Genomic DNA, 12391 nt, shown 5'->3' with positions numbered 1-12391 from the left:
GAGTTGGGCACATAAAAGAAAATAACAGTAGATTTGTTTATTGGTCGACTGAAGACATAAGAAAGTACAGACAATATAATTCCTTCTTAATTTTCCAATTACTTCCTGTCTTTCTCCTTAAAGATATTGTCAACAACTAATACAATCAATTATTCTTGTTTGAACACTGACTAGGTATTTGCTCACTCGTGTTAGACAGTATGGGGATACAAACCATGGGACTCAGCCCTTACCCTTTAGAAACATATATATACTTACAGAGATGAAACACAACTGGATACAGTGGCATGGGACAACAGAGTAGATTTTATATGAAATTAGTGTTGGTAGAGGTCAGAAATGGGAGAAGAATGATACTCCCAGAAAGCACCATGGAGGAAGAAAGACTTAATGGGTGAACAAATTTCTGCTGCATACTTACTCCTTAAGAGATGGTTGTGCTTCAGATTCCTGGCAGTACTGTGGGGTTCTAAGGTAAGGTACACTATGTATTATGTATTATTTCATCAAGTTTTAAAAATACATGCATACAGACGAACTCACATAAGCATTAATTAGAACCCTCTCTGAAGGAGAAAAGCCCACAGGGAATCTTAAGGAGTATATGTATGGCAATAGGGCAGGTCCTATCTGCTTTGCTGGATCATGTTTACAATTTGTCTGGTTGCCTATGAACTTCAGGTTCAGTTCAACTCAACAATTTTATTGAGGTTCCTCTTTTAATAGACAAAGGACTAAACATTGCTAAAGATTCAAAGGTGAGTTAGAGGCTGAACGAGGTAAACGATACAGATACATGGAATTGGCTATAAAACAAGATAGTATTATAAATACACTTCAAATCTACTTCATTCATTCTTACCAAAACTAAGTCCAAGAATTATTGACAGTCACTGCAGAAACATGGGGGTTTAATTTGTCCTTTAGAAATAGTTCTGCCCTTCTTCCACTGGCAGACAAGCCAGAAATACAAACTCCACAAACATCCCTATACATATAAAACACAAAAATTATGATTATACTAGTAAGGACTAAGGAATAAAATTAATGCCAGTCTTGTTCTAGTTTAAGGTGCGGTGTGTGATGGGAAGAACTTTACTATCATATGCTGTACAACATGAATACACAAAGTATAATAGTTATGTTTTGGAAGGTTCCAATTAAAACTCCTTTGGATGCTTGAGGTGGGAGTGTTATTTAGAGAAAATAGTCTCAAGAGAATATGCTCATTAAAACAAACACACACATAAGAAAATTTATTATGTTATCAGTTGATCTATTAGGAGACTTTTTTGGCTTCTGTCAATTTCTTACATAAACAATTAGTTATCTTTAAATTTCTGGGGAGAGATTTCTAGCTGTATTTGTGATGCAATTTTGGAGTTCAAAGTTTTGCGTTTAGAGTAGTCTTTGGAAGAAATTGTATAGGTGGCAGAATCATATTTTTCCCACAGACTTAGCACATTCATCATAGTATTAGTTGGATATTCTTTTTAATCAGTCATCACTTCCTCTTCCTAACTTCATCTAGTTCATAATTCCATAGAGTATATTTGCCTCCTGAGGCACTTGGGTGGCTCAATTGGTTAACTCTCCAAATCTCAATTTCGGCTCAGGTCAGGATCTCAAGGTTGTGAGGTAAGTCTCCCAGCTGAGCATGGAGACTGCTTAAGATTGTCTCTTTCCCTCTCCCTTTACCTCCAACTGCATTCTCTTAAAAAAAAAAAAATCAAACATATATTTGCCCCTGAGTAAATTGATTTTTGTTTTTGGTTACTTTTAAATATATGTGCATATTTCTTTTCTGTAAATATTTCATTGGTCCATAGAAGTTCTTGGTATCCAATGAGAATTTATTTTTCTCAAGCTATTCAAAATAGCTTTGAATTGAGGCTATTCAATTCAAGTTAAGGCACAACTTTCTCTTAAACTTGAAGATATGACCACATTGTTGTGAAGAGAGGATGAAAACTAATCTTATATTTAAGAAAATCTTGCATCTTCTTATTTTCATAGCTTACTAGCCTACAAAGAAAACTTTAGAGTTGAGAAATAAAAATCTATCACTTTTGAGAATCAGAAAGCGAGTATTTTCTATTACTTTGTGGAAGAAGCCCTAGCTATGCTCCCAGGACTGAGCCATGTATGTAGAGAAGTCATGGACATATAACATGGCTTGGCTCTTTAAGGAATTAAGCCAAATTCCTAGAATTATATCCCAAAACAGATGGCTGGCCAGTTCTCCCAGTAGCCTCTTCTCTGCAGAAAAAAACAACTGTGAAACTCAGGAGAAATATGTTTTAGGATGAGGAGCCTGTAGCCATGTATCCACATATGACCAGCAAAATTTTAAAAGGATTTCAAGTGCTTTTAGTCCTGAGCAAAATCCTAGGCAGAAATCTCTGTTTGCAATATGGGCAGGGGATTCATTCTTCATTTCCCTAAAGAATATGCTCATTTTTTTCCGATTTCAAGCTAGCTCCCTTTTTGATTTTCTGATTTTTTTTTTTTAGTAGCAGTGAGACACCATAGTGATTAAGACTATAAACATGGGAAGCACACCACCTAAGTTAGCATTTGACCTTCAGCAAGTCACTTGACCTCTTGGAAATTCGGTTTCTTCATCAATAAAATGAGGAATAGACTAATATTTCACAGGTTGTGGTAAAGATTAAATGAGAATAAATTTAATGGGCTTAGCATAAAAATCTAGTTTTTGATGTGTTCAACAAATGTTTGTATTGCTATCAAGGGTGCCACCATCTTCCCAATCCTGGATTCCCAATCATTTAAAACAGAATTAGTTTTTCTAATTTATCTCTTATTATTTGATGCTGCACCAGACCTTGTAAAATATGGTTCCTAAACATCTTTGGAAATTATCCCTTTATTTTTGATGTTGCAATCATAATGTATTCTACCACCTCTCACCTGGAATATAGAAGTACTTCCCAACCGGTTTCCCAATATATCTTGCTGTCAGATTAATCTTCTTAAATAGAATTCTGGGTGTGAAGCCACTGCAGATGAGATAGGAATTTAAACTTTCCTAGTAGCACTGGCTGTGGGTTGAACTACTCTGCTAGTTTGTAGAATTGCTATATTACACTCCACAGCACAGTGTCCCCACTATAAAAACTATAAAACTTAAGACAAATATGTAATTGCTGTGGTTTCAGTTAAATGTTAACTGTTAAATTATAATGGCCAGGCCTGAAGAAAGAATTAAACAACAACAAAACAAAAACAAAAACAAAAAATACACAAGGTACCATTATTTCTTTTTTTATTATTATTATGTTCAGTTAGCCACTGTATAGTACATAATTAGTTTTTGGTGTAATGTTCATTGATTCATTAGTTAAGTATAACACACAGTGCTCATCACAGCATGTGCCCTCCTCAATACCCACATTTCTAAGTAATCGTGAACATCTGGCCCTGTGTAAGGCAAGGATCCCTACTATTCTCCTCCATCTACCTTCTCATCTGCGGCCTATCAGAGAAAATTAAGGGTGTCGTCACAAAGCTCAGATAATAGAGACAAGAAACAGGCTTTAGAGTCAAGGAAACCTCTGTCAGAAAAACTCCAACCTGAAATTTCTTAGACAGAGGGATGATAACATATTCAAGTCTCCTTAATAAGTATGAGTAAATGGGGGATTCTTTTGTTTGTTTTGTGCTTTTTTTTTTTTTTTTTTGGTGTTATTTCCTTTACACAAGAGACCCCTTCACTGTCTTCAGCAGCAGGACTAATTATAAACCCTTTACCACTCCACCTGTATTTATCAACCTCCATAGCATGAATTTCACATAGTGAAATGTCTATCAGTGTCAGGCACAACTGATGATGAAGGAATAACATGATTACACTAGCAGCACATGTAAATATTCCAGGTATGATTTCTAACTCAGCCCTCTTGGGGATTTTTTTTTTCCCCACTAGAGTTGCGTTAGCATATGGCTAAACTTCGTGATCTTCACTCACACTTTCAGCCCCCTAAATGCATAGGTATACACTCCCTTGTTTTTCTCCCTGCAGATTTCACAATTGGTGGCCGAAGAGAAACAAGGTCTGGACTGAGAATTTACTCTGGTTTCCCTGACCCGAGAGAGTGAAAGGATCTGGATTATTTCAGAGATTCACTATGAGCTTTCCACCTTTCTCTGTGTCTCATCCTGTCCTACCTGCAAAATGGGGAGTTGAAGAGGCAAAAGTGATATATTTCTGATTTAGTATTGCTCTAGGTTGGAAAATTGAAATTACAAAACAAACGCCAAGAAAGAAAACAAGATGTTGAGAGAATGAAACAAGTAACTATAAACAAACTTCTGAGTGTTCTTTAAAGGGAAGGTATTACTATAAAGGTGCAGAATAGTCATGGACTGTGCTTTTGGGACCTGGGTGAGTGCAGAGTTGAGGAAGTTTGACTTGGTGCCAAGTTACAGTTCCTGGCCCCTTGGGGGGCCAGGCGCAGGTTTGGAAAAACACAATCAGGGAAGGGGCTATTGTGTCCTGGACAGAGGCAGAAAGACATAATACAGCAGGCTTCCTTCCTGTCCCGTTCTTATCTGACCGTGCAGAGGGTGGGTGGGAGCACGCCTGGAGTGCAGGTGAGGCATTTCAAGCCCCAGCTGCCCCAGGGCTCCACCTCTCCTTCTCTTCCTTCACAGACAACCCCCACCCCCACTCAAGCTTTTGAAGCCCCTCCCGCTCCTCCCACGGCTCCACCCTGGGCCCTCCTACGGTATCCCCCTCCCCCCACCCCCAGCTTGGGACTGCGTCATAAGTATCCCCAGACCTGGGCTTGCAGCTGCCTAAGACAGGCGAGGGAGAAAATAGGTCCTGCTAGGACTAGCCCGATTTCTCTACAACGTGCAGCCCGGGAAGCTCATTTGAGCCACGCCTTACCAGGAAGCCCAAAGATTCACAATGGTGAAAATCGCCTTCAATACACCCACGGCGGTGCAAAAAGAGGAGGCGCGGCAAGACGTGGAGGCTCTTGTAAACCGCACGGTCCGAGCTCAAATCTTGACCCGCAAGGTAGCAGTACTCATTTCACCCCAGACTGCCTGCTAGGGTCCGTAAGGTGGGGAGGGGTGGTTTGCGGGGAGGAAGTGGCAAGTGGCAGAGGACAAAATGAAAGCTGCCCCTCTGCTGTTAAACTGGTTTACCGGTTGCCCCAGTTGCATTTAGTCGCGCCACTTTCCGTTTGCAGTGCCGCACACCCTTTAACATCCCAGTATCTTGCACTACTTTCCGTCGTTTCCAGCTCTTGTGGTGCATTTCCAAGCGACGTTACAGGGAGTTTGAGGAGAACCCCTGGGACCTGATGTCACCCTCTCCTGGGGAACATGTGAAGGGCTGGGATCCATGAGGCACGTTGTTCAGTTTCCAGCTCAAGGAGTGCACACAGCCTCTACAGGGAAGGGGCAGACACTCAGGGAGAACAGGGGCAAGAGATTGAACTCTTCCTTCTTTCCTTTTGGTGGAGAATCTAACTCTTTCTAGGATCTCGGAATGTTTGTGGGGGTGGGGTATGGGACCAAAGACAGCTTTGACTCAGAACATTGGGGTCAGTATGTGTGTGTGTTCGCCCGTGTATATTTTCAATTTCTCCCTGATGATAGGCGGTTTTAAGAGTTCAGTAAAGGAGCTGTGAAAATTGAAGTTGCTCTTAATTAGCGTTTGGGACGTTCACTGTGCCCTCTTACTGCAAGATCCTTGTTATGTTTTCACAGTGGCATTTCCTAAAGACAACACTCTTCATCCATAAAAAGAAATGTTGAGGTTTATTTTCTTCTTCTTTTATTGCTTCCTTTTTGTGATACACCCCCCCACACACACACACGCCTCCCTCATGGGGAGATCTGAAGAGGGTCTGACCTTGAATTTAAACTTCTAGCATTGCCAGAAACTGAGGTAGTTTCCCCCCCAAATATTAGCCACTGTTTATTTAGTCCAATTTCTTTTTCTTTTAAACATCTAACATGTTTTCAAAGTTTGTAAACTGCTCATTTTCCTCAGTAAAATGTCAATGTTGAAAGGGACATTTGCATTTTCTTTTACCAAATTTTCTTCTTCTACCACACAGTGTCAGTTTCCAGATCTATCTTAATTTGTCTTGTTCTCTCTTTAAAGTTTTAACTTTTGTGTTCAGACTGGAGATTTGAAAAGTACTTTTAGTGAAATGAGAATCCATGTAGTAAAACATTATGCACCAATTTGAAATGTTTGTATGCTTAGAGTTTTTGTAACAGAATTTTGAAATATTTAACCCAGCAAAAAAAAAAAAAAAACTTGTTTTGGGGTATTATACATTTGAGAAGTCAAAAGTAACACCCCCTTGCATTGTTGAGGTTTTGAATAAAAGACAGATCAAATATGTAACTGTCCTATTCACTTTGTAAGTGAAACATGGCTTGATTTTTTGCAAGGTCTAATTAGATGCCAGTAGTTAAATATAGCCACACAGTAATCCCTTTATTTTTCTCTCACCACCAAAAACTTCTTGACTTGTAGTTGGACACAGTTAATATGTAAACAGTATTCCTGCCAGGCCTGTGGTGTGATGAGGAATAAATAAAAATGAGCATTTGCACCATGATTATATTTCTTTGTTAGGTGCTGGAGAAGCTCCCACAGGATCCTGACCTGGTCACTACAGGACATTGATTTAATAATACTTGACACATTATATTGTGATGTATTAATCTGCTCATCAGAAACCTAGCACAACAGAATAGTATATCAGAAGTTGTGTACAATGACTTTAAAATAGAGTTTAGAGGGAAATTAGCTATGGTAAGTGAGAGTCCATACCACTCTGAATTCTAACAAATGCAAATGAAAAAAATCCTTATTCCTAGTATGGTGAGGAATTTTATTATATTGAACCTCTAATACTTAGACATTGCTTAATAATAAATGAAACTCAGTGTAAATAGCTCTTCTCATATCTCAACAAGAAAAAATAATTGTTTTGAGTATTTAAAATTAAGTCATTTTGTGACTTACAGGCAAGTAACTTCATCTGTCTGGACCTCAATTTAATCATCTACAATATAATTTCAAAACATCTAGCTCTGGATTACAGTTATTCACAATCATAATTTATAGTTCTATCTTTGTAATGTTAATCTTTTGTTAGTTTTTTTTAATAAAAATAATTTATAATTTCTGAAAGCTATTGGGACAAGGAAAAGCCTTCAAGGTTTATAGAGTATTATTGGAGGGTTTGAAATTATATACATTTAGCTAAGAAAATATGCATACCAAATTTCTTTGAATTTTAATTAAGATAATTTTTCAAAAAACAATTTATCAAAGAATTGTCTCTATGTAGAATACAGGCACTTGTTTTCACCAAATTAATTGAAACTTAACTAGGTGCCACAAGCATTACAGTAGCTGTCCTGGAAAAGAGCTAATGGCCTGAAATAATAAAACAACTCTATTTTCGCACTATTCTGAATGATTTACTCATTGATTACAAGAAACTACACTTGATGACTTTGTTTATTCCACTCTTCAGTAATAATACTGCTTAAAACACCGTGAAATACAAGAATGGGATTGGAGTGTCCCTTGGACCATTGCCTTAGGAAGAATACAGAGTTACTTGTTTGCTTTGGATCTTTCTTGTTCCAGTTCCTGAACCAATTATGGATTTAATGGAATTTTTGCAGTAGCTGTTACACACACACACACATTTTGTGCCCAGTTATCACAAATGCTGTACTGTAAGTTCTAGTGTTTTTTTTTCTTTTTTTTTTAATTTTTTATTTTTTATAAACATGTATTTTTATCCCCAGGGGTACAGGTCTGTGAATCACCAGGTTTACACACTTCACAGCACTCACCCAAGCACATACCCTCCCCAATGTCCATAATCCCACCCCCTTCTCCCAAACCCCCTCCCCCCAGCAACCCTCAGTTTGTTTTGTGAGATTAAGAGTCACTTATGTTTTACCCTGAACTTAGAAAACATTATTTCATTCATGCAGTAGACAACTAAAGAACAGTGGGTGATGTTAGAAAGGTTAAATTCTCATTAATATTAAGAACATTATGAAATATATCATGCCTCCAATATTTTAATTTCTGAAATAAGGGAAAATGATGTATACCTGCCTTACAGAATTTTTAAGATAAAACAATAAAAACCAGCTTTTTGAAAATCATTTAATAAATCAAAGGACACTAATCACCTTTAAGTTGGCAAAATTTGATTTACAAAAAATAGTAAAGCAACATAATTATAGTCCAGAAAGTTAGTGACTATATCACTGTAAAAGTTCCCAAATCAACAAAGAATAAAGAATATAATTTATTGCATAAATGAACGGTGATTTTCAGCTGATTCTAAAAGTGTGTATTTGAAAAAAAAAAAAAAAAAAAAAAAACCTCCTGTCTGCAATTGGGTTTGTAAATGCCAGAAGGAAAGTAAATACAATTGGCAATTTTTCACATCTATTAAATATCAGAAATTATCTTGAAATATTTTAACCTAGGATGATTTAACATCTTTTAAGAATGTCTTGTGTTTCAAGAAAGTAAATTGTACACAAAGCAACTATGTGTCTAAAAGTGCAATCTGGTTTTTGTCTTTGGTTTTGCTTTTTAATAAACAGGAGCTCCAAGGTGCCACCCAGGAAAAAGAGGGCTCCTCTGGGAGATGCATGCTTACTCTCTTAGGCCTTTCATTCATCTTGGCAGGACTTATTGTTGGTGGGGCCTGCATTTACAAGTACTTCATGCCCAAGGTAATAATAATTACAGTTCTTGTAATTTGGATTACTAATTGCTATATATTTAGTGGCAACTTAAGGAAATCGGTGGTGTCACCACAGAAATGAATATTTAGGAAAAGTTTTCAAATTTTCATTCAATTTATAAAACTTCCCTTTATGGTGATAACTTTTATCAGAAATTCTAAGCTTGACAAACAGTAAAATGAATTGATGTGAGTGTGAGAAATGATTCAAATGTGACCATAGTAAGTATTAAAAGGTTTTAATTCTCCCTTTTTGTCTTTTAGAGTACCATCTACCATGGAGAGATGTGCTTCTTTGATTCTGAGGACCCTGCAAATTCCCTTCGAGGAGCAGAGCCCTACCTTATGCCTGTGACCGAGGAGGCTGACATTCGAGAGGATGACAATGTTGCAATCATTGATGTGCCTGTCCCCAGTTTCTCTGACAGTGATCCTGCAGCAGTTATTCATGACTTTGAAAAAGTGAGTTTCTCATTTTTAAAGGTTTTCTTGATTTTTTTTCTTAATTCATTGGCGAGCATTAAATCTGTTCATAAATGTTCATCTTTTTGCAGCAAAGCCTTTTTCACTTTTGCTATTGAAGATTTTTTTTTGTTGTTCTTGTTTTTTTTTTAAGATTTTATTTATTTATTTGACAGAGAGATCACAAGTAGGCAGAGAGGCAGGCAGAGAGAGAGAGGAAGGGAAGCAGGCTCCCTGCTGAGCAGAGAGCCCGATGCGGGGCTCAATCCCAGGACCCTGAGATCATGACCTGAGCCAAAGGCAGCGGCTTAACCCACTGAGCCACCTAGGCGCCCTGCCCTCACTTTTGCTATTGAAAATACCTTAGCAGGTATTAAAAGGATATAGCTGCTTGTTTTAATGGTAGTTAGAATCGGCAGAGTTGATATTCTTTACACCTTAGTTAACTTTTCCCCCTTCCCAACAGGGCATGACTGCTTACTTGGACTTGCTGCTGGGGAACTGCTATCTGATGCCCCTCAATACCTCTATCGTTCTGCCTCCAAAGAATCTAATGGAGTTCTTCGGCAAACTGGCAGTATGTATTTTGGATGTCAAATTTTTATTTAAGCATTTGCTTCCTCATTTAAAAACAATAATTATTTGAGCCAAACATTCCATTTTATTGGAATAATTTTAAAATAAAAACTATGCTGTAACCTAAATCTGCTCTAAAAAATAAAGTCTATTAAAAAAAACAACTATAACTGCTATAGGTAAGTATTTAAATGGTGTTTTTAAGAAGTTTTTATTTTAATCTTTTTAAACAAACTTTAGAGTGGCAAATACTTGCCTCACACTTATGTTGTTCATGAAGACCTGGTTGCTGTGGAGAAGATTCGTGATGTTAGTAACCTTGGCATCTTTATTTACCAACTTTGCAACAATCGCAAGTCCTTCCGCCTTCGTAGAAGAGACCTCTTACTGGGTAGGCAATATAACCTTTCCTTCAACCTGTGTTATTGGGAAAGTGAAGGAGAGTATAGGTGGAGTATAGGGGGAAAGTAGAGAAGAAATCTAGGTATGTTTTCATTTAAATAAAAAGTTAAAAAGTCAATTCTTTGTGCATTTTCTCACAGGTTTCAATAAACGTGCCATTGATAAGTGTTGGAAGATTAGACACTTCCCCAATGAATTTATCGTTGAGACCAAGATCTGTCAAGAGTGAGAGGCAACAGAAAAAGAGTATCCTTAGTAATAAGAAGTCAGAGATTTGCAATATGACTTCAACATTAAAGTGTGTAGGATACTCATATTTACTTATGCATATACTCTACTGCTTATACCAAAAAAAGAGGGAAATAAAAACTACTAACCACTGCAAGTTCTTGTCAGTGTTTAGTTTAATTGACATTGATTATTTGAAATTGAAATTAAATGATTCTGTGTTTTTCTTTTTAATTCATAGGGTTTAGGCTTCTGAAAGTAGCATGAATAGGCCAGCTTATATCCTGACAATAAATTCCATCCTTTGTGTGTGTTTTTAAGTAAGCTCTTCACTCAGTCATATGGTAAAACATGTTTTAAGTTTAAAATATTTAAAATTGGGGCACCTGGGTGGCTCAGTGTGTTATAGCCTCTGCCTTCGGCTCAGGTTGTGATCCCAGTGTCCTGGGATCGAGCCCCACATCAGGCTCTCTGCTCTGCAGAGAACCTGCTTCCTCTTCTCTCTGTCTGCCTCCCTGCCTGCTTGTGATCTCTCTCTCTGTCAAATAAATAAATAAAATCTTTAAAAATAAATAAATATATATATTTAAAATTATTTCTGAATGATTTGTGCAAAACATATCAAATCTCTTAACATTGCTAAGTTTTGTTTTATTTTTCATTTTATACAACTTTCCTGAATTTAGAAATTATCTTTGCATTTCTGTTAGGTGCTCTATAATAGATTTGATTTACATGTAAAAAACATTTCAGGGGCCCCTGGGTGGCTCAGTGGGTTAAGCCCTGCCTTCGGCTCAGGTCATGATCTCAGGGTCCTGGGATCGAGCCCCGCATCGGGCTCTCTGCTCAGCAGGGAGCCTGCTTCCCTCTCTCTCTCTCTGCCTGCCTCTCTGTCTACTTGTGATCTCTGTCTGTCAAATAAATAAATAAAATCTTTAAAATAAATAAATAAATAAATGAATAAAAAGCATTTCATAAAGTAGTCATTTCTAAAAATGCAGTGATTCTGTCTCACTAATATCTATATTGTGAAATCCATAAAGCTGTGTAAGTGTTGAGAAATTTAGGTTGTATGAATTCTACAACCCTATTACCATATTCAACCATTGTTTCTCACTTAATGCAAACAATTAAAATTACTTATTTAGCTTTGGTGTACCTGAAATAGAAAAAATTATGAATTTAGCTCTGCACTTACTCCTACTTCCACACATTTCTATTTTGTAATCTCATATTTTATTCTTCTTTTGATATTATATCTATTTCTTATAAATTCCTCATAATTGGTATACAGGTAAATTAAACTATTTCTTAAAAGCTTTCAGGCTCATAGCAATTTCAAACTTTTTAATGTGTTTTTTTTTCATAAAAATATGCAACCATTTATACAATTATAAAAGGTCACTAAGAATTAACCTTGGATAAAATGTTGATGACTTCTGCCTGGGTGGCTCAGTGAGTTAAGCCTCCTCTGCCTTTGGCTCAGGTCATGGTTTCGGGGTCCTAGGATTGAGTCCCACATCAGGCTCTCTGCTCAGCAGGGAGCCTGCTTCCCCCTCTCTGCCTGCATGCCTCTCTGCCTACTTGTGATTTCTCCCTCTGTCAAATAAATAAAATCTTAAAAAAATGTTGATGCCTTCTAATAACATCATGGGCTATGATTTGTACTCACTTGTTTAAGAGTATAAACTCCACACAAAGAGGGGCAAAATTTTACACCTCTTTCTCTTGTATTAGGTTAAAACTTGTTTCTGATATTATTGATCACCTGCTAGTAGTGATAATTCATGTTAGTAGCTAAAGCTCTATCCAGTCTAATCTATTACAATAAATACTACTTTTTTTTAGAGAGGGAGAGAGCACAGAGGGAGAGGGGAAAGGGAGAGAGAGAGAGCTGGGCATGGAGCCTGACACAGGCCTCAATCTCACAAACCTGAGATCACTAC

General features: G+C 37.2%; 1 protein-coding gene across 2 annotated transcripts; it reads left to right on the top strand.

Annotated features, from left to right (window-relative positions):
• The first annotated feature begins 4778 nt into the window (after window positions 1–4778).
• Window positions 4779–10602, top strand: ITM2A (integral membrane protein 2A). 2 transcript variants are annotated; one of them, XM_059158144.1, is made up of 6 exons: window positions 4779–5047; window positions 8635–8766; window positions 9042–9239; window positions 9706–9816; window positions 10056–10206; window positions 10358–10602. In XM_059158144.1, exons 1-6 carry the CDS (start codon window positions 4934–4936, stop codon window positions 10444–10446), a joined length of 795 nt encoding a protein of 264 aa, XP_059014127.1. In that variant the 5' UTR covers window positions 4779–4933; the 3' UTR covers window positions 10447–10602. The 2 variants fall into 2 exon arrangements, with proteins under 2 accessions (XP_059014127.1, XP_059014128.1); XM_059158145.1 differs by having other exon boundaries at window positions 4780–5044.
• Window positions 10603–12391: the final 1789 nt, after the last annotated feature.

The sequence above is a fragment of the Mustela lutreola genome, chromosome X (genome assembly GCF_030435805.1).
Source record: "Mustela lutreola isolate mMusLut2 chromosome X, mMusLut2.pri, whole genome shotgun sequence".
Taxonomy (NCBI): domain Eukaryota; kingdom Metazoa; phylum Chordata; class Mammalia; order Carnivora; family Mustelidae; genus Mustela; species Mustela lutreola.
The sequence above is the reverse complement of the archived record's forward strand: the minus strand, read 5'-3'. Positions and strand labels throughout refer to the sequence as shown.